This window comes from Daphnia magna, linkage group LG3 (genome assembly GCF_020631705.1).
Source record: "Daphnia magna isolate NIES linkage group LG3, ASM2063170v1.1, whole genome shotgun sequence".
Lineage (NCBI taxonomy): Eukaryota > Metazoa > Arthropoda > Branchiopoda > Diplostraca > Daphniidae > Daphnia > Daphnia magna.
The window spans coordinates 2584481-2610690 of record NC_059184.1 but is presented as its reverse complement, the minus strand read 5'-3'; the positions used below and the strand labels follow the sequence as shown (position 1 = coordinate 2610690).

Below are 26210 nucleotides of genomic sequence, written 5' to 3'. Positions count from 1 at the left end.
TGTGATTTGGACAGAACAATTGGGGGAGGAGGGATTAGTGCAGGCATTCCTCCCCCCTGTTTCTGTCGGAAGCCATCATCAATTTCTAGTTCATTTGTACGACAAATGTTTATTTACAGAAAACGAGTAGATTTATAGGGTGGAAAAAAAAACGACGAGCTCAATAACGCACGTGGAACAAAATAAAGCAACTGGATAATCAACTATATCAAAATGCAGAATCTGGCGGGAGATGTGTTCCATCTCTTCTATCGGCTGTTTGACTTGTCTTTTGTCTCAGTAGCCTAAACAATTCAAAATACAAAACATATGCAAAGGAAAACTTTTGCTGTGGCCTATGGAACACATTCAAAAATACGAGAAAAACCAGCAATAAAAAAATACTGCGACCGACGTAAATAATAAAAAAGAGACAACGAATATGCGAATGGAAAAAGGTAAACGTTAACGCAAGCAAATTGAAATTATCACAGCCGTCCGATAGCCGCATGGCAGTTGCCTATACCGCATATTATACATATACTGCTTTGTAGCAGACGCTTCTCATGACTAGAATAAACTATCATGTCTTTTTACAAAAACAAATACACGTGGACGAATCATTGTCGAATTGACGAAAGAAGTAGAAGGGGACAGCTTGGAGAATATCGTTCAAGAGGCAGTTTCAGACTTGGAAGTGAGCTCAGACACAAGGTTGTGGGCTCGTAGTCCGTAACGGAAGGGCAGGGGAAGAGTCACGATGGTGTGACGGATTGGAAGTAATAATGGGCGCAGAACGGTAGTGCGAAGACAGCACCCGTTGCTGCTTGCACATGTTTCCTTGGAGTTGACATGCAGTACACGGAATCTCCATAATGGATTGTTGGTAAGAAGTGAGGGGCATAGGGCTTTGATAATGGCCAAAAGAGCAACGGTTTCTATCATTGAAACCAATGTTGACTCCATTATTGAGTTGTGGCATCTTTGATTCGTAATCTTCATTGGGAGCCATTGGACAATCACCCAATAGCCATGTACTTGGGGATGTGTCAATAGGGTCTAATTCTGTTGGCGACTGGACATCTTCTAACATGAGAGGAATTTCATGTGAAACAGGTGGATCAACAACAACCTGTGGTTCTGGAAGAATTTGTGATGTCTCTCCTTCAATCGAACCAAGGCGGCCACCTCTCGTGCGCCACGATTCTTCACCAACGAGCCAATAAGTCATCATTTCACCTTTGCCCTACATCAATTAATGAGAGAAAAGATGTTTAATTTTGCCGACCAAGAATCTTTAATTGATGCTACTTACACGAATGGATGTCATTCCACGCTCTTCAATGATGTAGCCCCCTAACCTATTCAAAAGCTCTCTGGTAGCTGCAGAAATATGAATACGAAGAGCTTGTCCAGATGATTCCATTCGAGATGCAGTATTGACTGTGTCACCGAAGAGGCAATATCTTGGCATTTTCAATCCAACCACTCCAGCAACGCAAGGACCTGAATTTTAACCCGTCATTAAGTTAACATCGTTGTATTCGACAAATTAAAATAAAACATACCAGAATGAATGCCAATGCGTAGTTTCAACGTTTCTCCTGGCCGATGTCGGATGTGAAAGTTGCGGATCTCCGACAGAAGGTGAAGCGCCAGTGAGGCGATTTCGGCGGCATGATGGTCACCGTTACGAATGGGCAAACCGCTGGCCACCATGTAAGCGTCGCCAATTGTTTCCACTTTGTATGCATCATAGTTTTCCAGGATGGAATCGAACAAAGTGTAAAGCTCATTGAGTAAACCGACCACCTGCAGCGGAGTGCTAACGGCTGACAAAGATGTGAAACCAACAATGTCGCTGAAATAAATCGTGACAGAGTCGAAACTCTCTGCTTTCACTGGTTCTCCTCGTTTCAATGATTCCACAACCGATCTAGACAGTAACAAGAAAATATTCCGATTATAAAGAAATTTTCTTTGACATTTAAAAATGTAAATTGATTTTACTTTGGCAAGACTCGATGCAGAAGAGCTTCTGTTTTCTTCTTTTCCTCGACAAGTTGATCTGTTCGTTCCTGGACTAATCCTTCCAGATTGTAGGTGTATTTTTCCATCATAATCATGATGTTGTCAAAGATGTTGGGCTTTCTGAATAATGTCAAAGAAGAGAAATAGAAAAGAATTAGTAATCACTTTTGCTTTCCTGTCAGAATTGTTAAATTACAATCCAGCTTCCATTTCCTTTAGTCGCCCACGAATGGATTTGAAATCAGGTCGCATTTCCGGCGATTCATGCCAGCAATCTTGCATGCACCGAATAATGTAATCTTTGCAGTCCAACTGCGAAATGGGTGGACGAAAGAATTTATAGAAAAACCATTCCGGATGCGCTACCTTTTCCACGATTTCTGTCCAACGCAAAAATTTGAAGGTGGATTTAGCACACGGACGTTCAGTTATGCCTACGCCACCTGTCGTTACCTTTAGGCGACATCGTGTACAGCAAATCACCCCAAGGTCCTTTACGACCAATAATTTCGTAAAGAATGATGCCAAATGAAAAGACATCTCCTTTTTGGGTACCCCGCGGTGGGGGATTGTGGTTACGTAACAATTCGGGCGCTTTCCACAATAACCTTTTGCTGCACTGCATTCTCATACGAGCCTCGTGACTAGAGGCTAAAATTTCGGGTAAATTTTTTTTTTTTTTTAAATATAATTTTGCCTTTGAAATAAATTGCATTCGATTTTACCTTTGAGTTCGTGCAGGCCAAAATCGGTGATCTGCAAAACCCATCGTGAATCGACTAAACAGTTGGACGATTTCAGGTTACCGTGCGACACGATTTCACTGTCGTGAAGAAAGATCATTCCCTATGCACAGCGGCCAAAATGTACGATTGTTACACAACATTTTGATGTAAAACGCTAAACCCTCTGAATACCTTGATCAAATCAGCTACAAGAGAGGCGATGAAAATTGTGTCTAATTTAAAATCAGGGTTTTGTAGAACGTCCTCTAAACTACCGCGGGCGCAGTAGGCCGTCAAGATGAAAACGCCACCGTATTCAACAGAAGCGCCGATGAATGAAACGATATTTTCGTGGCGAATCTCAGTCATCTCCTTCAGTTCTTTGCGTACGTTTCTAGTCAAATCGACATTCTTGTGGCTGATGGCCTTGATGGCCACTAGGTTACCCTTGTAACTGCCCGTTCTAGTGTAGACACGCTTCAATCCTAAATCACCGATCGGATCGCCTTTGACGCCAGAAGATGGTCCGATACTTCCGTTACTGCTATTATTGTTATTGGAACCGTGGTGACCACCGAACGCAAGGAGAGAACGTCGCGTGACGGGATGATCGGTTGCAACCGACAGCGTAGGCGGTGCTGGATCGCTGCTACCGTCCGCAAAATTGGTTATGATAACCTCGCGGATATCCACCTTCCATAGCAAGCAAGCCAACTTGTGCTCGTAACGATAGTGTCTAGTGAAGAGGAAGTAAAAGAATTTCTGTTTTAATTGTTCAGGCGTTTCGGCGAACGGATCCTACCTTGATACGAGGCCAATGGCTACAATGAGCACCACACCGGAGACGGTGCAAATAACGAAACTTCTCCAGTCGGGTGTCGCAACTTGGACACATTTTTCACCGAGAAAGCCACAAGGAGGTTCCGGGATGGGCGGGCCTGATCCGAGCCAGTCGATTGGGCGACTCGGGTTAAAATATCGAAAGATCTAGGTAGCAACAATTACCAAAAAAAAACACACAAAACTCGTGAAAACTGTGTAAACTATTTAGAAAATCTAATTTTCTTTATCCTATAGACCGAAAATAGTGGGGATAACCGGAAAAAAAAACAAACTTACGGGTAAATCGTTTGGGGAATTGCTGCTAGAATTGTACTGGAAATACCCAACGGGTTGCATGACGTAAGTCATTGTATCGTCCGACGCCGACGCTTCAGACCGTTTTCCGTGAAAGGGGAGCATAGAAACCACCGTGTAATTACCTTCCGCGTCGCCATTCGAGTCGATAAATACCTTGAGAACACAAAATAAGAGAGAGAAAATAAAATAATAATAATAAAAAATTGTAAGAAACTGGTCCGAGGTTGGGCTTTGTCTGACGTCTTTCATAATGTTTTATGGACTTACATCAAACCCGAGTACTGAATGGTAAGGACGATTGCGAATTCTTTCCATGATGGCGGTTCCGTTTCGCGGATCGTAGCCATCGCGAAGGGTCTCGGTCAATGCTTTGGCGTAAATCATGACAGCGTCGTAGGCATGGTAAGCGTGAATGGGCACTTCAATGTCGTTGAAGATGATTGGATGATACGGAACGCAGAAAGGTGGGCGTGCCGAATATTCTTTAATCTTGGCTAGGACTTTTCTGTGAAATTTTAAAAAGGTTTTTTTTTTTACGTTAGAAATTCGCTTTTGCTTGCGATTAAAAATAAATAAAATTAAACTCACTTGAAATCGGGATTGCGCGGATGAGACGATGTCACTTTTAAAACCGAGCGAAATGCCTGAATTTCATCGTCTTTTTTCGTGGCCGACAGGTAAGGATCTAGATAATCTTTTGGATCGCACAAATGTTTTTTTTTTTAATAACACTAATTTAATTGTATTTAAATAAAAAAACAAGAAACAAAAACCCTTACTGCGACTGGTGTATTCCTGGGCATTGCTTTCAGGATCAAATATAAAATCGTCGATGGAAATGACCATATAGTCCCCGTTTCCAAGCACTTGGAGGCCATGGAGAGCTTTGACAAAATCGACCAAGGCGATGTGCTCACCGATGAAGAGATAAACTGAAATGCAAATAAATTTGTATCAAACTATAAACAGTATCTGAGAGAAAAATAAAACAATAAAAATAAAAAAAAAGCTTACCGCGAGTGCGTTGGTACGTTTTACGGGCAATTTTATTGATCGTTTCTACTTGATTGGGTATGTAATCGTCTAATTGAATAACGTCTGTCACATCAATATTCTTGTCTCTCGCCGAATCCTGCAGCCAAATGAACGAGGAATTTACTTTGTTTTCAGTCAACTGAAATTGGCTAGTCGCAAAACTGGTTGTGCAATAAAACATACTTTGATGGCATCTTTGATTTGAATCCACTCGTTCCTTCTCCCAACAATAATGATGACTTTGTTCCAGCCAAATTTTTCCAGCAAAGCCATGACTGATTTAGAGATTTTCGAAGACGGCGGCAATGTGCGAGCAAACGTGAAGTACGTCTGTGGCATTTCTGACAGTTTCGTTTCTGAACATTTCTAGAAAAAAAAAAATTGACACGAAAAAATGTAAAGACTTTCTACAAACGTAAAATTAAAGAAAAAAAAAAACTATGAAAAAGACAAAATTCAGAAAAGAATAGAAACAAGAAATGGACATTTTTCTTTCTTTTCCAAACAACCAAATTGAGAAAGGGAAAAACTTGTTTTGAAAAAAACCGGAAAGGTTAGGTATCGTGTTTCTCGGAAATCAATGAATAATACCATACATGCTGATGATGGGCCTGATCAATGTCAATGATTAATCTTCGTAGGCTCTAATCAAATGCATGGTGCATCCAAAACATCGACCAGAGCCTTACGCTGGCCTCTACCAAAATAAGGATCAAATACCCTAAATACCTCGCGTTTCATAGAATATTCGATGGCAGTGACACTAGAGTATCATTGTTACAACGATAGAATAAATTATGGTCAGCCTAACCAAACATTAGGAGCGATCTGACGGAATACACAGGTTAAAAAAAAAAAAATATTAATAATTCCAAAAATCAAATAACCGAAAAGCAATTTGAAGAAGACAGATAAGGTCGTCTGACATAATTTTCCTGTTTTAGAACGAATCCACTAAGTCTATTCGTGTCTCCTTTTCAACTTAAAAAAAAAAAAAAAGAAGAAGAAGAAAACAAGTCTTGGACAAAGGAGAAAGTCTTACGAAGCTGGAACAACTCGAATAGGTAATTACTTCATTTCCATTCAATTACGGTCATCCCAAACCGTAAAAAAAAAAGGCCAACAAAAGATATGAAATCAGGATTGTCGAGTTCAAGAAAAGCTCTTGAAGCATTACACGCCGAGTAAACAACTTCTACGTTCTTATAGGCCATTATCCCGGTTCACTTTACTATAATCGACGGCGACCTAGTAGTTCGTATTAGACAGGATTACACAAAAGGCGGCCAAACTTAGGCCAATTGGCTTTCAGATAACTACAAATAAAACAAGTCAAAAGCATAGAGGAAGAAGAAAGGGGGGGAGGGGAGAGAAAATAATAAGTTGCAGAGTCATTACGTACATGCGTGATCATGGGTAGGTTCCAGGCGGCTGCCACCAGGGCTTCAGCCGCACATTGGCCATCAGGCCCGATGAAGGCGATGGTCGAATTATTGTCCCTCATCTCGGTCATGCGCCGGATGGCCAAAGCTGTCAGTCCATCATTGCCTACTGCATGTTATAAAATGCCATTAAAAAGATATTCCAATCCCATTCGAAGAAGACAATCGTATATACCAGGATCGCCTATATCTGCAGCGACGAACTGCAATTTGCGTCCAGGCAAAAGATTCGGGTCGTTGTTGATGGTCTCGATGGCCAGCGGGATGGCGCCCAGCGTCATTTTGCTGCTCAGGTAAGAACTTAGGTAGCCAATGGTCAACGGCACTTTTGGGTCGATGGCTGACTGGTCTGTTGGACGTTGCGTTCCGCATATCAAAATGCGCCACAGCAAATGAGGAAAACAGTTCCAAAAACAGAAAATGTTAGGAGACAAAACTCCAAATGTGTTGGTCTGGATTGATGATATCACGTCAAGTTCAAGTCGTGTTTGAAATATGCAATTCATGGAAAATAGGGAGTCTATGAATCTCTGCCACAGTGACGCATTCCAGCATTCGCATTTCATTAAAACAACCTTCATGGCATATCTTGCCACAAGGGCAACAATGGCGATCGCGAAATGCTTTTTTTTTTGTTTGTTTGTTTCCCCCCATTAAAAGCCGTTCACTAGGATGACCGCATTGTTCGTTACTATGGATCGTTGCCCCAATCTTGAAAGGTGTGCGCGCATTCTTTTACTCCTTACAGTTTTACGAGTTGACCATTGACGGATGCGATTTCGCCAAAAAAATGGGGTCATAAAAAATAATTTTTGCTCGTTAACGTGACATTGACGCAGGAAACGAGACACTCTCTCCACCGACGTCAACACCAACGGTTTTTTTGTTTTTTGGCGGGGGGCTCATAAAAATTGACTCAAACCAGTCCCTGGTGAAACGTAAAAATCCCCGAAACAGCCAATGATTACATAGCGCAAAAATTTTACGTTACACATTCACGTCTTCCAGACATCATCTACATCCCATTACGCCCCCTTTTTTTTCTTTCTTTCTTTTTTCTTAGAATTGAAATAAACAACTCACCTGACGAGATGAGGTAATTGGACTGGCTGTAACGCTGGCGGACGGGCGACTTGCCGCCGGCGCCTTTCGATTGGTCTGGCCATCCAGGATCGGCGAAATTGAAGGTTTCCTCGTCGCTGGGACAGGATTCAAGTGAGCCGTCATTGGGTTCTTCAACAGTCATTAAACGTAAAAGATCGCTGTCGCTGATGTTCAGGCGGAAAGAGGCAATTGCTGAATTAGCGCTGCTAATGCCCGTCCACAATGCAAGGCAGAGCAAAACAGCGTGAATCATCATCTTCGTCGGCGATTTAGATGGGCGTGTCATCATCAGTCTCGAATCATTTCCTCTCGGTTAAGGTTCGGATCTGAAAACAGCTGAATTGAGCAACAACAACGTTCACGATGAAACATATTTTATTTGTTTTTCTAAATGTTAAATTAAACCAATTGAGACACGCTTAAGAGAATGATCTACCAGACCATGAAATTAACCTTGAAAAGGAGGCGATGCAAACAACATCGTTTCGCGCACAATTTTGCAATGTATTAGCCGATGTTTCATCAGGCTGTTTTTATTTTTGAATGGCACTTTTAGCATTTTTTTTTTTAAATTTCATTTTGCAACTATTTCGTTGATGGGGGGCCACCTGTGAGAAGGTGATGTCTCGCAAAAAAATATGACAGCCTTCGAGACACGCGCCATAAAAATTGGTTTTCGAAGCGATAACAAGATTGTAAAAAAAGAAATAGTTTGTGTTGGAAACCCCCTGGCCAAGAGGCGGCCTGGACTGACCAGCTGGCACTTTTGCACAACCTTAAAATGTTTTTGTTGCGTTGCAATTTTTATGATTTAATTTGGGCCTACAGAACGGCTTCCTTCCTTAAAATAAAATCTCCCTATTTTAAAGGTGGAATAAAACGTAACAAAAGAGACAGTAAATTCCTTGTTATCTTTTCTTTTTATTATTATTTTTTAATTAATTTGGTTGCACCCCAAACCCCCTCAACAAGAAACTATTTTTCTAGTTGTAATTTTAACGACAATTTAACACAGAGGCGACGGCCTGTCCTCTGCCACATTGGTCGTTTTTATGACCGCCTCCAACACCTTTCCTTTTCAAGGCAAAAATCCAGTGCTTAGACGATGGCAAAGCCAACGCCATCAACTCATTCGATGGGTGCAAAGGTGTAAAAAAAAAAAAATATTCAGCCGGTTACACAACGAAATTACGTTCCTTTCACGGTATTACAGTACACATTAATAAAAAAGAAAAAAAAGGGGGTTGGAACGAGTCTTTTCTCTTGTAGCCTAGTAGAAATTTTTCCTCCCACGCTTTTTCGTTTATTATCGTGCGATGGCTTGTTTAGGTACAGCGCATACCGTATGATGTCTATAAGAAAGAGAAAGAAAAAGATCTAAAAATAATGAGGAGAACACCGATGAAATAAAACCCCGAAATAAGACGGAAATGGTTTTCAGTCAGGTTCCATTAAACTCCGACAATGGCAAATACGATATGACTCACCCACCTTATTTTTTATTTATTTTTTATTCATATTTGATTAGGAACTTTGAAATGCGTTACTAACCAACGACGCATTTCAATGTATTCATTAATTATAAATTCAATTTCTGCTCTTTTTTTTTGGGTGGGGGGAGGGGCCTTCAACCGATTTGCTTATCGTCAGGTGAGTTACATAAGGAGCTTATAATTTAGTGAAACAGAACCAGCCCAAAATAAAGGAAGAAAATCGATTTGTTTTTAAAGCGACTGCAAAACAGGTAAAACTAGTCTGAAATACGAAAAAGGGCGACGACTGATAATTACAACTTTGCAGTGATGCTGAAACTCTTGTACTGTTTGTTTTGTTTTTAAATATTATTAATCAAAACTCGAGTTGTTTCGACTATTTTGATGTCTCTTTCCCATTTTAAAAAATATATAAAATTAGGCGAAAAGAGAAACAACCAAAAATTATAAAACATGGGGCGACGACAACGTTAGTTGGATGGACGTGACAGGCCTTGTTCTTTATTCCACACTGCGAATGCATTTTATGCGTTAAATAAAAAATGAAAAAAAAAAAAAAAGAATCGTGGCGGTGGATGTTTCCTTTTATGGAACGAAAAATAAATATATCCTTTTCGAAAGTTATGTAATGTTGCGCATACGGAATCGACTGAAAGCCCCGCCATAGTGAAAGCGAATGATATAAAGGTTAAGGTAGGTCGAACCGCCATCTTCTTTCTTCTTCGGACATCATTTTTTAATATAAAAGAGTTCGTCGAGTACAAAATATTCAACGGTATCCTCATAGGAAGAGAAAAAAAAGATAACACAAAAAAAAAAAAATACCTAAATGCGAATGCCGTTTCTCTCCCTCTTCTTCTATTAGAATGGATGTTACGGTAGGTCGTTAATTAGATGCTGATGGCCGTGAGCAAGGGGATGCGAATTTTTTCGTTTTTCCTATTAGTTGTGGGAAAGCTGGCGCAGTCCATAAGATTACATTTAAGAAACTTCGCCATGTCTCTGAGCAAAACCTTGAAAAATGGTGTGTCATGATAGGTCCGAACTGAAGAAATACCATATGACGGTGAGTTGGTATTTAACGAGAAACAACAGGTTCACCCTGCTGAATATTATTATTATTTTTTGGGGGCAAAAGATGATTGAATTTCGGTTTTTTTCTTTAACATGTTGCCACTATTACAAGGCTTCTTTTCCTTTTAACTTGCCAATCACTGTTTGGAGAATTCTAAATGTAAAATAAATGTATTCAATTTTTGTCTTTAAGATCGCAGGGTGGGCGGGGATATAACCGTCACAAAGAACCAGTTTCAATAACGCCTCAAGTCATACCAGTTTGGTTCTCCAAAAAATAAAACATGTTCAAGAGTTTTTCATTTTCTCTCTGGCTCGTCTGTTGTTCGATTTTCCACACAAAAATGTTCCTTTTTTAAAGCTCTACTTTACAGGTAGATGTGCAACTATTTAAGAAGCTCTAGAAAACAGTTTCACATATTGCGGAGGTCTAGAACGCAAAATTCAACCACCCCTTTCATCCTAAACATTTCGGGTACGAAAAAACTCGAGACTTCACGACCAAACAAGTCAAATCTGGATCGTGACAAACCGCCGTTAAACGATCAAACTCACGCAGCAACATCTACACGAACAAGAGCTGACCGCAGGAGCGATGAAACACACACGATTCTTTTTTTTCTTTTCTTTCTAAGGTAATAAACAAATCCAACTATAGACGACAAGAACGTCAATTATGGTGTGCATATGTTACGGAAAATAACGATGGAGGGGGGGCAACGGGTACAAAAGTAAAAAGCGCTTCCAAATTGGCTCGTTTCGGCTGGAAATGTTGATGGAACACCAACACTAGTCAAACAAATGGCAGAAGAAAGTTTTCGGGCGCACACACATGAAACAAATGTTGTTCTCGTCTTCGCCCACAATGTAACAACCGCAAACAACACAAATTCAACGAATGGCATTTTTGGCAACGGCTTCTCTACAAATTCGTGCGTCGACTGATGTTGGCTGTCGGTCGGCGATGTTGTTTCTTTTTAAAAAAGAAAAAAACCAAAAATTTGCATTTTTTGTTTTGTTCAGCCAGACCTATTTTTATTACCATTCCCTGCCTCCTGAATTGTTACATGGCTTGTAAGGGCCGGCCAACGAAAACGACCTTAGTCCATCCTGAGCCACTAGGCTACTCGTCGCTAACGGAACGGCGTTTGTCTTTTGTTTTCGTCTACTTGACGTGCCTCTTTAGCGAAGGACCTTCGCCAGTACCTGTCACTTGTCCTGTTTCTTTTGGGTCCCCCTCAATTGCTCTCTGTCTTAATCAAGTGACGTGTCCCGGTGAATTACGAGCTCAAGAAAAAAAGAAAAAAACAATTGAAGACAGCCAGGCGAAAAAAAAACAAAAAAACAAAACAAAAAATGGAATATAAAAATAACAAAAGACGAGAGAAGATGGTTGGTTGGTGTTGCTGTTCATTGCCGAAAGTTTTTTTCTTTCCAAGTGTTTCGTTTCGTGACCAATGGTTGTTACGCACATGGCCATGACCAGATACAACAAAGAATTGATTGGCGAGATCGGGTCCATAACGAGCGCATTCACCAAAGCCACAATAAGAATCAAGCGCGACACTAAGATAAGGCCCAGATAAAAATACATTGAGACAAGAGTTTCAACACCAAAAGCTCTTGCTAAGATTGTTTGATATTCGCAAAAAAAAATTTCAAACACCTTGTTGCTAAGGGTGCGAAATATCAAAACACACAGCCAAAAGCGCAATAAAAATGGCAGTTACGACGTTGTTTATACGCCGCGCGTGACGGTAGTTTGAACGAGATGCATATCGGATGCGTTCCCTCGTTCTGCCATAATACGCTTGAAACAATTTCCTATTGTATCTATTTGGATCGATCGCTGTTTTTTTTTTTTTTTTTTTCAAGAGACACACACATTCACACACAAAATAAAAAGAGGACCGAAAACTGTCATGGATTGTTGTTTTCAAGTTAACGTTTGCATGACGAGCAACACGAACGGAACGTATACGTCAAGAACTTGAATAATCAAGAGCTTTTCGTGTAGCTTGTCGTGTCGTACCCGATGAATTCCACTTTATATCCTTTGCGCACAAAAAAAATTCAACATCCTTTTAATGAATTCAAATCCAATCATGCCTTTAACACGACAATTTTCTTAAAAAAAAAAAAAAAAAGGCCGTACCCCAGATAAAGAACATGCAACAGGATATAGCTGATTATAATAACGCGTCGGCATACTATTGTTGCCCGCTCTTTTCTCTTTGCTTTTTTTGGGGGGGGGATTCTTAGTGAGAGATGCCAATCAAGTTGATGCTGTTAGCCAAAGATTCCCAAAAATTAAAAATAAAAAAATAAATCTGAAAATAAACACGCAATCATTGGCTTACCGGATGCGATTAATTTTCGTTGTAGCCAATCCACGGGGTGTCGTTGTCGGTCCCGTAGAGTTTCAAAAAATAAAAAATAAATAAAAATGGATACAATAAGCCACTGTTGCTCGGTGCACAGTGTCTTCTAAACAAGAGTTCACAATCAATTTGAAAGGGGAGTCGTGACGACAAGGTTGAATGGTTCAACCCAAAAGAAGATGGTAGGCCTCTTTTCTCTTAGTCGATGATGGAACACACAACAAAAAAGAAATCCTCCCCTTCCCAAAACTAGGGAAACAACAACAACAACAATAACAAAAACAAAACAAAAAAACAAAGGGGATAAAAAGAAAAAGAGGAGAACTTTGTTGGGAAAGATCCGATCTGGTCGCCAGTTGGCCAGTCACTGAGGCAGCCTATACACGGACCAGTTGACTATAGAGCTATATAGAGAGCCAGCAAGGCTGCCAGCCTGCCACACGGCACCACAGACACTAAAACTGTGCATGTTCAAAATATGAACGAAAAATAAAGCCGGACCGAACCAAAAAAAGAGAAACGGCCCCCAAGAAATAAGACAATGTAAACTTTTGAAGTCTTCTTTTTTTAAAAATTTCAAGATTGTCGATCGATTTGAATCGTTTTGTGTGTTGTATTCAAGATTAGTTTAGAGTCAAAAATGTTTTTACTTGATGAGAGCTATCCGGAAACGATTGCAAGAGCGATGACGGAAGACAACTACAAGAAGAAACAAGGTGTAAAAAGACAGGTGTGCACGACTCGGCAGCGATTTGATGAACGTTTGAGAGCAAAGTCTAGTACGACCTTCTCCGTTATATCTCAACGCTGAACCAATAGACTTGTCCCTTTTCTTATTTTGTTTTCTTTTTTCTTTCATTCTCCTCCCTTCTTATATGTTTCTCATTTGACTTCCTCCTTCTCTCCCCCCCCTCTCCATTACCACACATAATCATTGAATCGGAGGGAAGTAGGGACGACAGTGGGATGAAGTTTACCTTTTCGGCCATCATCAGCACGGCTGTCGAAGACGTGTTCTCAACAGTGGTATGCCCAATGGCCCTGTTTTTTGTTGTTGACTCGCTTTTTTCTTTTGCGGGATGCCCTGGCGCTATCCATCAACAACAAAATGGGCGAAAACAAGGTTAGCCCTCGCTGCCCTTTGGTTGTTTGTTACCGTAAGGATCAGTGCCCACCAGCAGCCGCATGGAAATCTCTTTCGCCTTCTTGTTTATCTCGTTTTCTTTTGCCCTCAATGTTTCCCATCATCTGCGCGATCTGAATTCATGAAGGCTACAAGCGAATAAAGAGCCGATGGCATTCGAAGGATTGAAAAAAACAACAACAACAACCGGAAGACTATGTGAGAGCACCACCTGCGTGCCTTCACAATCCGATACATTCACTGGAGGTTGCACGTATCCCCCATCTCTTTCCGCTACTGACAAGCAATACTCATTCATGCAACACGAGCGGCATCTTGTCTGCCAACCCATAATACCGTAAATCAATTTGACTTGGTAGACAGCATTGTTGACATCATACGCTGTCCCTGCCGTTATCCCGTTGAAGAAAAAGAAACAAAAAAAGGATCATAATTGATCGTTTCGAGAAAGATTTTTTTTTGTTTCAATGGCGACAATGTTCTCCGTCATTTAATGTGCAATTAAAATTATCGAATCGTAATCTCGCCGAGATTAACAAGTGTTGCTCGCAACTGAACAGATAAAAATAAAAGGCGGAACTAGGAAATGAAAATGCGAGGACGATGCTATCTCGTTAAACAGAGACAGAGAGAGAGAGAAACACAAACGGCCTATTGCCCGTTAGCCGAGCAGAACAATAAAAGAAAAAAACAACGATCTAATAATAGACATAGACATGGCTGTAATATCAACCAATGCCTATGCCATCTTTAATGGCGCTATGCCTGTAAGAGCGTCTCGCCGGTTACGACATCCGAGCCTATAGGCCCATCGAAAGTCTGGCAACGCAGCGAAACGGAAATTCCATCGATGGGTTGAAAAGAAGTCCCATTTCTTTTATGACGGCATAAAACGAATCAAAGCGAGGGGAAAAAGGGCAAGATGCGCAATTTTTTTATATTTTTAAGTTTAAACAGACGAAGAGATCGGTGACCCTATAACGTTAGCGGTTGAACCATACGAAGGAGAACGAGCAAAAAAAAAAGTGATTCTGTTTTTCCTTTCCTATTTCGGCATTGACTTCCTACTTTTTTCCCCGTTTGCTAGACAGAGCAATGGCAGATTAATGCCGTGGAAAAAGCAATTTAGATCTACACGATCAGGTAAAACACACACACACACACACAGGCAACATCCCCCCCTGCCCAAAAAAAAAACCAAAAAATAAAGGTAATCCCAAAATACAAATACACAGCCAGAGCGAGAGACGGAGAAAGAAAGAAAAAGAAAAGCCACGAGAGCGGAAAAAGCGCCAGCTGGATGGGTTCTAATGCGTGAAAGTATAAGGCAAAAAAGTAGAACGAGGAAAACAAAAACAAAAAAAAAAAAGAAAAAAAGGGTTGTTACTAAGGCAGGAAAGACTAACGAGTCTTTTTCGGATATGGCAGCGTCCGTCTTGAAATCTTTGCAGTCTACCAGCAGTCGAGAATAAGTTGTGCGTTGGCAAAGGAAAAGGTTGTTGGAGCGCGTTGTTTGCGTTCAAATTCGAAGCCTCTCGTGCCTTGCCATCAGCAAAAAGGCACGAACAGCAGGGCGTCATCTCCCTTCTACTTTGGTTGTTGGCCGGCGTATTACATCAAGTAGATACGGCTCTAGAAGGGCGTGGTGTTTCTCTTTCCCATTCGAATTTCGACTGAAACTTTCAATTCTATTTGGCACCTGTCACGTTGAACTCGGAGGCAGATATCCAATGACTCGTATCTACAGGTCGGTCGGTTTGGGCAGTGTCTTTCATCATTTCGCCTCTCTTATTTTTTGGTCATTGGTTTTAGAATTACGGCGACGACGCTAGGGTATCGATATCCATCTAGAGCGTGATGGACTAGACTCTCTTCGGGACTAGACGATGATGGAGGATGCATCTTATTATTGTTTCAAGAGCCACCTAAAAGCATAATAGAGTCGCCCTTGATGATGAAGGAAAAGCAGATGGAAATTGCCTGTCAGTTTGTTTTAGAGCCATGTTTGGGCTGCACGATATGTACACACGCAAGGCAAACGGACCAATCAGCTTCTCGGTTCGGCTTTTATCCAAAATCAAATATTTAATTTCCCTCTTTTTTTGTTTCTTCATTGGATTAAAAAAAAAAACAGACAAGAAAACTAAGAATAAGAATTGTCTGTTATGCAATTCTATACGAAACAAATAGAAAAGAAGTAAATGAAAATGAAGACGTAACTAGACAACAATAACAAAAGTTTTAGTTCAAAATAAAAATTCGACGGTCTACCAAGCGACAAGAGCTCAACTATAACTCAAAACCTCGATAGAAAACTCGAGTGTTGTTGACCTGTTGATTGAATAAATCATTCAACGAGGACAAAGATGACTTTCTCTTCGTTTCTGATACCAAAAAAAAAAAAAAAAACCAAGTCAATCAATTTAGATGTCCTTGGAATTTAACGATTAATGATTCCATTTGACAAAGAACATTGTCTAATTTTGGAACTCGTTGTTGCAATCCTACATTCATTTGAGAACTTTATTTTGCGCGCTCATCCGACAAGTGGAACACAAATTTCTTCGCCACTACACAATGTGAGATTTTTTTTTTCTCCAGGGGAAAAAATAAAAAAAAAAATAGACAAAGTCTCCAAAAATATTAAACAAAGGCGAATAAAAATAACTGAAAACAACCTTCCGATATCCCGATCGTTAAAAGATTTTTTTTTTTTTTTTTTGCCACTTCCATTTCTGGTTTATTGCAGTATTCCAGTTTAAGTTTTTTTTTTCCCACACGTTCCAATAAGCTATGCCTCTATAAACCGCAAAAAGAAAAAAAGAGGCCCGTACTGGACACACACAAAAACCGGTTACTACTGGTTTTTATTTCTGTCTCCTTTTTATTTGTGGGGTAGGTTCTTTTCTTATTATTATTATTTTTTCCTCTTAAGACTTGGACCTTGCGGCCAAGCACCAGCCACGCGTCGCTGTTCAACAAGCAGAACTTGTTGGAACAAAATTGAGAAAAACAAATGAAACGAGCAACTAAAAGTTGTGCAGCGTGACGCTGGCGGAAATAATTCAATCAACCGGGACATCCCCTCGATGCAATAAAACAAATTTGAAAAAAAAAATAAATAATAATAATAATAATAATAAAAATAGGGAAGGAAAAAGAATAGGCCAGCGCTAGAAGGAAGTTGTCATTATTCACCATTTCAAAAGAATCTTTTCATCTTTCGCCATATCAAACGTTTGAAAGGAATGGCGAATACGCCATCAACGTCTTTCCTCCTACGTCTGGCAAATGCCGGCCATAATGAGGAGACATTTCGGACATGCGAGCCGCGTACAAAGTCCGAGAAAATAATTTACTGCTGCAAAAGATTTCTTTCTTGACAGAGGAACTCCCGCTTCACGAATAGAATCCTCCATTCATTCCGACAAAATATGTTTTCTTTTTTATTAGACAATTTCAAAAGAACTGACGTCATTGGAAAAAAAACAAAAAATGCGCCAGATGAATACAAGAATAGTGGCCTAAAAGAGTATGTTGCCGTTCGCATAGAAACAAAACGTTTGCAATCCCCTCCTCGACAACACACACACACACAAAATGAAGGAAGTGATAATAAATTAAACGAAAAAGAAAATATTCTGGCGCAGAAGAAACGCATGTTGCGTCATCGAGTCGAATGGACGGCCCTAGTACACGAAAGGTTATTTGTAAAAAAAAAAAAAAATAAGAAGAAAGAAGAAGATAATGGTAGCCTCACGCAACGCACTGCCGATGCCGTAACAGCGGCCCTCCCGATCATTTTGACTATGACCAAAAGTAGGGAAGCCGGTTGGGCCATGGCTAGGGCTTGTGTGAAGTAGAGTCAAGGTCGGGCCGCTGGGTATGAAGGAACCATTTTATTTTTCTTACAAAATTTATGGTACCTCCTCGACGTCTCTTTTCATTTAATTCTTCTTTTTCTAACCTTAATACCGCATAGCCCTTTACTCTTGTTGAAACAACCGCAGGTGTTGCGTCATACCATTTTAGATTGGTGCTATAAGATATAGCTTTACTGCATCATGCCAGTAAAGGGAGAGAGAAAGAAAGAAAAAAAAAGTGTACATAATGCGACCGCCAGTTGCGCAACCAGAAAAGGTGAAAATGACGGAGCATTTATTTGATTCTTTAACGCTTGTTTTTGTTAGCCACAAAACAATAAAGGGAGACGTGTCGGATCTTTGGGGAGGTTCGGGTTGTTGGGTACTCAATGTATAAGAATATTATAAGAGGGGAAAAGAGAAAACCATTGAAAAAGGTTTGCCAGCTAGACGCAAAGCTGTTGGCTGAACTCGGCCAATAGCTTTTTAAGCTGCGGGGGGGTTCAAAAGGCTGGGCCGGATGGCAACGCACTGCAAAAAAGAAACGGCAGTACATCCAGCCAACAAATTGTACAGGCACTAGCCGCACAAACCATTAGCCAAAAAGAACATTGTGTTCAATTCGTGGGTCGCTAGGTACGTTGCTATTTCGCATCAAATATTTTGTTCGCTGTTAAAATGTCGACTTTCTTCGCCTCGACTCATGAAAACTCAACAAAACAGAAGGTACGAAAGCATTTGGATGTTTAACGGCGGTATTAAAAAAAGAAAAGAAAACTAATAATGAGAAAAGATAGGGACCTAATTGATAGTTACGTTTACGCGACTTTTAACTCGGTTTACAATGGGATTCAGAAAAAGAAAATCCGCTTTGAACGGGTTCGACGTTTTTGCATGCCGAAATGCCGTAGACAGCGCCAGGTGAGCGTTCGTCGTGCCTCTAGCGGAGTAGAAATGGGTTCACTCGAGACGAATACATTTGGCTCACAAGTGTCTGTCATTAGCCCAGCTGATACAGTCCTTCTTTATGGCTAAAACTATTCGCTCCTTAATAAAAAAAAAAAAACGCAAATTTTATTTTGATTTGATATAAAAGATCCAGGCATCACGCTGGCACGCGCGTCTTTAACATCCGTGACTCGAGTAGTCACGTACGCCTCTCTACCGAGCGTGAACCGTCGAGTGACGTCGGTTCGTGTAAGAGGAACAAACATCAGCCTCAACACTGTCTAACATTTCAAAAACTCAGACTATTATTACCTGGAAATTCCTTATCTTGTCCTATCGTCTATCCAAAATGGCATTCGACCCTTTTTTTTTTTATATATATAAAAAATAAATAAAAAAAGGGAGTACGAAAGCCAAAAAAGGATTTAAAAAAAAAGATGGTCAGGTCATTTGGTTAGTTATATAGAAAGGCTGATACCGGGCAATGGGTACACACAAACAATTAAAGGTGGGTTCGCAGCCATTTCGAGACCAGCTCTTTTGGATTTAAAAAAAAAAAAAAGGACGGACCAAACTCTGATGATATGCGTCCGAATTAAGAGATGGATAAAAGATTCAAAGCCAAATCTGGTGTAAATGAAGAGATAAAGAAAAATAAATAAAGTGGAGGAAACAAGACGAAAACAAGGAAAACCTACAGGCTTTTGATCATGGGTTCCAGCAACCAGATTCAACTTGGAAATCAACTCTTCTTTTTCATTATTTCGCAGAACAAACAAACAAAAAAATAGCCACAATGTTCCCTTAAAAATAATCATTCGTATTCATCGATGAGGCGCACACAAGGAAACCATTGGAGAAAAAAAAAAAGGAAAACGTGTCCCGAGACTTTCTGGACCCAACAAAATCATTGCGGAAGAATGCGCGCAATGTGACGAGACAGCCAACGTCCTTCAGGCTCCTTGAGCGTGACCAATGTCAACTTTTTGTTTCTTCTACGCCTTTTTTTTGTTGTTTTTAAAGAAAGAGAGAGAAACAGAGGAAGGAAAGGAGATGGTTTTGCGTTTGTTTGTTTGTTTTTTTTTCTTCGTCTGGTTTTTAGAGAAATGCCCAGATTAAACGAAACAAGAGGTGAGCCAAGACAAGCGAACAGAGACATTTGAATAAGAAGAAAACACGTTTGGTCGCATGCTGTCCAAGTCTGGCAGAACGTGGAGGAACACAAAAATGTTTTTGTTTTTTTAAAAAAAGGGAACATACGCGTTTAGACTAGCGCAATCATAAAAGTCGGACAGCGCCCCCCCCCCCTCCTTATTTCGTTTCGTTCTCTCTCACTTGCTTAGCAACTTTGTCGCTGCATTCGAGTTTCCATTCAAGGAAGTGCATGGACAACTTGGGTGTTATGATGTTGGGTTACACGTATTCGCGTCGTTGTTGTTTTTCAAGTGAAAAAGAAAGAGAAAGACAAGAGAGTGCAATGGGGCACTACATCACCCCCGTGTGGCGTCAATGACTAAAGACAACAAGTTTAGATTTTTTTTTTTTTTTCTACAGGTAAGAAAGAACAAAAAAGGACAATCTCATATGAATTTTTTTTAAAGCAAAGAAAGCTTGCCGGACAGAGAGAAACGTACTGTCTTTTCAGGTACCATCTAATCCTAATATTTGACGATGAATTGCAATAGAAAAGAAAAGAAAAAAAAGGCATCAGACGACGTCAGTTTTAGGGCTGTTGCTAAGCCAGCCATCAAAGAGAAAACTCCGTTACTTATCATACCGAAAGCTCTTTCGAATGCAATAACAAAGAGAAGAAGAAGAAAAATGGGAAAAATAAAACAGCCGAAAATAGCAACGCCGATAGCTATCGCACGGCCAATTAAAACACACACACACAAAAAACCCCAATGTTTGGCTAGTAGACAAGAGTCATCTCGGCAGACTCGAACAAACGCACACACACAAAATTCAGAAAAAATAATAAAATACAACACCTTGCGCGGCCTCAAATGGACAAAAAAAAAAAAAAAAAAAAAAAAGAAACAGGTTGTGTCTCGTGCGGAATCAAACCCTCCGGATAGAAAATAACTTGAGCGGCGATGACCGTGAGTTTTTTTTTTCTTTTTTTCTTTCTCTTGTAACAGAAAATACACCCACTTTACACGACCTTTTTCTATCAAAATTTATTTATTTATTTATTTTTTTCGTTCTTGTTTAAACAATTCAGGTGTTATTCAGAGAACACGAAGCGCATTGTGCCAACCAATGGGTCAACACCAACATTTTACCCCAAGTCACGCAATAAACACATTTCCTTTTATTGTCCTACGCTCGCAGCAATTATCGACAGCTACGCATAAATCTATTTATAGAAGTTTTACGAAACTCGATGCCAACCTGTCAAAAATATTTTTTCGAAATAAAATATAGCAAAAAAAAAAAACAACAAACAAACAAAAAAACAGCTGAGTCAAGTGACGCTCAATCCCGTTCTTTCTCGTCTGCGTGTCTGACACAGTAAAAGTAATGTTATCAACCACATTTGATTTCGTCATTCCGCTCTCTAATTCTATTTTTATATATAAGGCGACCGTTTTCTAAAAAGGTTTTTTTTTTCTTTTTCTATTTTTCTAACATCTACTGCGTCGCGTAGATCCGGGAACGACATCCCGGCACCTTGCTGTCAATTAACATAATCTCAAGAAAGTCTCGAGGCAGCCAAAGAAGAGAGTTTTGTCTTTACATCGCTCGACTATTTATTTATTTTTTTTTTTCGTCTTTTTTTGTTTTGTGTTTTGTTTTAATGTTTCGGTGGGTGAAAGTTGTGCAGCAAAAGATTTTCTTAAAAACAAATTTAAATCTCTATATTTACACTACAGCTGTTGATCGTAAGCAGTTTTCAAACGATCAGATGTTCATCTTTCAAAGAAGAAGAGAAAAAAAAGCTATTGAATGGGGAGTACACGTTTGGCTACTTGTTCAATAGACAACCGACCAATGGTCTTTGCTTTCGGGTCATTAAAGGTAAGGAAAAAAAAAAAGGGGGGGGGGATAATAAAAAAATACACTTGGGAAAGTAAGAATGGCCACCTCAACGGCAAAGGTGTTGCGTACTCGTGTAATTTTTCGGTTGAGAAAGAATGCCGATTTTTTGGGGTCTTTTAACGAATGGTCCTCCTCCTCGGCCTCACTGTTAGCAACTAAACGCTATTCATACATAGATACAACGAAAGAAAAAAAAAAATTTTGACTCAAGAGTTTATCATTTTTATTTATTTTTTTCTTTCCGTTGTATCGTTTTTTATTTGTTTGACGTACTATGTGCGTCATCTTTTATTAGATGCTTACGTGTATACGATCAAGACGTAATTCTTGGTAGGAGCCACGCATCGATTCGTTGATGAAACATTTTTTTTTTCTTCGCTGTTTTCATTCGTATAATAAATTGCGAAAAAAAAAGAAGCTATTAATTCGAAAATATATGGACGATAATTTCCGACAATTAACGTCTGTTGCTGACGTCAAAATTCGTGCCCTACGTGCTCGTTAGCACGTAGGCCAGCAGACAATCTATTGTTTTCTTTTCTTTTAAACGCAAGTGTAACATTGTACCGCATTCATTCGTATAACATTTTTCTTTAAACTCAAACAGAGGACACGTCCAATTGAATTAGCCGCCCAACTGAAAAATACAAATGACGTGCTGTAGTGCCAGTCCTACCAGCTATTTTTAAAGCCAATTCCTTTTTGGGGAGAGTGTCGAGATTTGAATGGCTATTTTGGTGACTCGTTCACTCCTGTTCTGATATCAGTATCGCTGCCGGCCGTCAAAAAGCCGTGTCCAACCATGTGGGATGGCCAGCACCGATCACAAAAATCTAACAACAGGTATTGGATTGTAACCTGGGGTGGAAACAAAACAATCTACACCTGTGCAATTGCGAAAGCAGCAACAAGCAAAATAAATTAAAAAAAAAAAAAAGATGAATAATTTGTTTAAAAAAAAGGACTGATATCATAACCTGTCCAGCGACCAATCATGACATCCGAGTTTTTTTGTTTTTTTTTTGCTGACTTATCAGGTCTCTCTTATCCGAAAAAAAATGGCAAATAAAATAAAAAAACAAACAAAATAAATGACACGAATTGTGTGTCATTTATTTATCGACATAGAATGCGACGGATTCCCAGACATGGGAAGACCAACGCGGGATAATCGGAACCAGACTAGTGTCTTTGAAAAAAAAATAAAAAACAAACAATGAAACGTGTATGGGATATCATCAAAGCGGTCAGACGAGACCACAGACGAGACAGTCAACTGTTTGGGGTCGCTCTCCTTGCAGTTTGACTTAAGCGGATACAGTCATCTTAATTTCTCGTTTCATCGCATTATTTATTTTTTTAAAGCCAACAATTGCATGGACCAAGTTCTTAGGGCATTGGCGGAAAGATTGCGCGGCTACATTTTGTGCAATGCCCAGGCACTTGAATCGAAATTTACGACAAAGGAAAAGACAAACGTGAAATCAAATAGCGTTCAAGATCACGAACGCTTGGTCAACATTCGAATTAAACAGTCAAGGTTTTTAAAGGGCTGACGTGTACGCAATGAACTCTCGCGTGTTTCTTTGTTTGTTTTGTTTTACCTTCCAAAAGTTCGACTTTAGGAAAGATTTGAGCATCCTTGATGTCCAAACTAAAGAAAGACGATGCCTATTTATAGAAAGAGAGATTAGGCAGATAAGAAAATCACGCCAATGGCAGTCGACAAAGGTCAGACAATAAGGATACCCTCCAGCCATCCATGATCTACTAACTCTCTCGGCTCATCTAAACCTTAATTTTCATTTTGCAAACATTTCAACTCGCCTCGTCCTCGCATTGACTTTCACCCCTTATCAAACATGTGGCCATCATCAGCAAATCTCTCTTCAAGGAGGCACAGAGTCCAAATTCAAACGCATTTTTTTGTTGTTGTTGTTGTGCGCCTCGGTTATACACGTGTAGACTTGTTTGGGTTATTGCTTTTTTCCGGTTCCTAGGTACGAAAGACTTAACAGATTTTTCATTGGGGCTCCATTGTCCCACAGCCGAGTCATACTATTTTTCTACCGAATTTTTTAAAAACATATTTCAGTATTAAATGCAAAAACGTGAATAGCTGTGCCTAAATTTAGTCGGACAGGGCGCCCCCCCCACCTTGCATGTATTTTTTAATAATTTTTATGATTGCGGTTGTATGGCTCGCCAATTGCAAACTGCGGAGAATTCTTAAGCAGTTGTAGAAATCGCGTGCTCGTTTTCCTTAATGTGCGACTCGCAACGTGAAGGTTGTTACGGCGCTGGATCGACGGAACCCGACACTGTGGGACTATTTTAAGAAAGAAAAGGCTATTTTTTGAAGTTGACTTGCGATTGGCTGTGCCTACACCAAGAGGAAAAATAAGTCTGGGTACCGTCAATTCCTATTTGTCCGCCTCGATATCGTTTTATTTCGCCACACAGTGGGCTATTGATAGAATTTGATTGCACCTGACGGCCAACTGGTGATTCAACTTTAAGCAAATGAAACACGTTTTAGTGAAAGAGTCGCGCAGCCAACGATCCAGCAATGAGAAAAGAAAAAATTCGTGAGATTTTTTTTAAAAAAGCAACATCAAGAAATAACGTCATGGGTAAAAATGTGAAAAGACGGCCTCGTTGACACACATGCGACAGGAGAAGTTTGTAGGTAGAACTTACGTAGTACCGCACGTGTACGTCGATAAGTAAGCGATCAATGAAAACATTTGGAATTAATTGATTACACAACAGGTGATCTGATTCAAGTATTTAAACCAATCACTAATGCAGGAAGACGAGCCCTTCAACAGCGAATGTTTCGCTTTCAAACCGAAAACCAATTGTTTGACGAAGGTAAAAACAGACAAAAGAAAAGGCCAATTCATCACAAAGTTGCAAGAAGCAAGACGATAGGAAATTTGTAAAAAAATTATGGAACGAAATTGCGTCATTCGATTCGCAACGCCGGGAATGACACGTAGAAAATCAAGTGGCCTAATAAGTTTGCGGTTACGAAAACATATGCGTTCGACGACAAACAAGTAACGAAAAAAAAAACATGGAAATTCAAACATTCCGTTCTAAAAATTTAAAAACGGGTTCGTCAACGAAACGCAGTAACCGAAGGTTAATCCCGCTAGTGAAAGATTTGCCAATTTCGTTACCGCAGTCACGAACTGACCGGATAACACTGGGAGCCGCATAAACTCCTTATTAGACTACCGCATTATTCCTTTTCAGGACCGTCTTTCCATGATTCTAATCTACGATACATTTTTTACTCTAAAATTCGAAAAAAATATTCAAATATCGTGGCCTACCTTAACCGAAGGGCTGGAGCGTCCAAGTGGAATGAAGAAAATGATTGCGGTTCTTTGGGCCATCTATCGTCGACAGGAACGATGCGAAAAAGAAAAAGAAAAAAAGAGAAAACAAGATCATCAACCAACAAACAAATCTGCATACACCTCTCTCAGTTAAATTTTGCATTTAAAGCCGACACGGGTTTTGAGTTTACAAAGGGGGAAATGGAGCAGCATTTTAACAGCGAACGAATACAGAACTGCGCATTAGGAGCACAGGTGAATCCATTTCTGTTGCTAAATATAAGGAATGTTGGAGTGAAATTTACTTGTTATTGGAATTCTGGTTTTAGCTGCCAGATCCCCTGATTGTGGACGTCTCTCGTAAAGGTGCACAGCTGATTGAGGATAGCTCGGAATAAAGGAGCACCTCGAAGAGGAAGTTTTCCATCAAATTCGTTGAGGAGATCGGTGGTAAACGCTTGACCAGGTGTGACACCACGGAACGCCACAAAGGATCGAATTTCTTCGGTCATCGTGTGATAGTCGACACCGACGGCAAATTCTAATGGGGCAGCATCTGTTTGCAAGATCATTGACTCTTCCTCGTTGGCGGCGCGGAAGGCAGAGTCGTTAGGTTCATTTGCAGCGCTACCTGGAAGGCCCAACAACCTGTTTCTCGCTTGCATTCTACTGAGCAAATCCCTCGAACTTAGCACCGCAGTCGAACTTCCTGGAATCCCTGGACAGGCGGCAATCGATTCAGATGGATTGGATGATATTTCCGACTGATGCGCTGACGTGGATGCGTTGACGGATAGATGAACCGTCTTCTTCTTGGCACCAAACCGAGGCTTTTCTCTAGAGGAGAGTTAAAGAGATCGAATTTAAATCTGCAAACGCTTACAGCAAAAGTAATTATTCTACCTGTCTGTTGAACTCCGGAGGGCTCCACTAGTTCCAGTCCACGTCGGTACTCCCGCTTCAGCTGTCCAACAATTACGACGTGAACTCTTTAAAACTTGAACCTAAACAAAAAAAAATAAATAAAAATAAAATACAATTGGCATGAAAAAATAGAATATTGTGCTGTCTGGCTTGCTAAGCTCTTACGGCTTCTTTGGCAACTCGCTCCGCTTCGCCTTCTATTAGCGCATAATCTGGATTGCCGGCATCGATAATACTGTCATGACGTAAGGCACTCATAACTCCTACAACATTCATGCCAAGATTTTGAATTTTTGATTAGTTTAATGCACCAGTCGAAAGAAAAATCTACCTGTTTTGGCAAAGAGTCGCTGGAGAACGTAATCGTCTTGATTGCCTGAAGTGGAGGGCGTGCTACCTTCGTCGACATCAACAGCAACTGAATTATGGCTGCTCATTTTAATGACGTTCTTTACTTTTGCACCGTCGATTTTGATTCGTTTTCTTTCCTTCTTTTCCTTGGCTTCACGCTTCTTCCGCTTTTTTCTTTCGTCTTCCG

At 40.1% G+C, this 26210-nt stretch overlaps 1 protein-coding gene and 1 long non-coding RNA gene across 3 annotated transcripts; one reads left to right on the top strand and one right to left on the bottom strand.

Moving 5' to 3' along the window:
• Positions 1-89: 89 nt before the first annotated feature.
• LOC116919756 (guanylate cyclase 32E) lies at positions 90-24805 on the bottom strand. Of its 2 annotated transcripts, none has more exons than XM_045170598.1 (19): positions 24743-24805; positions 7436-7792; positions 6528-6701; positions 6313-6461; positions 5094-5276; positions 4890-5007; positions 4655-4807; positions 4464-4569; positions 4143-4380; positions 3855-4028; positions 3538-3722; positions 2928-3471; positions 2736-2856; positions 2464-2661; positions 2207-2390; positions 1990-2130; positions 1548-1915; positions 1295-1485; positions 90-1225 (listed from the first exon to the last, which is right to left on the bottom strand). In XM_045170598.1, exons 2-19 carry the CDS (start codon positions 7743-7745, stop codon positions 683-685), a joined length of 4080 nt encoding a protein of 1359 aa, XP_045026533.1. In that variant the 5' UTR covers positions 7746-7792; positions 24743-24805; the 3' UTR covers positions 90-682. The 2 variants fall into 2 exon arrangements, with proteins under 2 accessions (XP_045026533.1, XP_045026532.1); XM_045170597.1 differs by lacking the exon at positions 24743-24805 and adding an exon at positions 12384-12781.
• LOC116919767 lies at positions 14438-15645 on the top strand. Its single transcript, XR_004392039.2, has 2 exons — positions 14438-15295; positions 15361-15645. It is a non-coding gene; the product is annotated as an uncharacterized LOC116919767 (long non-coding RNA).
• Positions 24806-26210: the final 1405 nt, after the last annotated feature.

What these genes read in the sequence shown, in the direction of transcription:
- LOC116919756 (XM_045170598.1), bottom strand. Translation starts at nt 7,745, where the DNA reads ATGATGACACGCCCATCTAAATCGCCGACGAAGATGATGATTCACGCT. An exon ending in GTACACGATGTCGCCTAAAG is followed by an intron (nt 2,391 to 2,463) that starts GTAACGACAGGT and finishes TGCGTTGGACAG; the next exon opens with AAATCGTGGAAAAGGTAGCG. An exon ending in ACGCATTGGCATTCATTCTG is followed by an intron (nt 1,486 to 1,547) that starts GTATGTTTTATT and finishes GTTAAAATTCAG; the next exon opens with GTCCTTGCGTTGCTGGAGTG.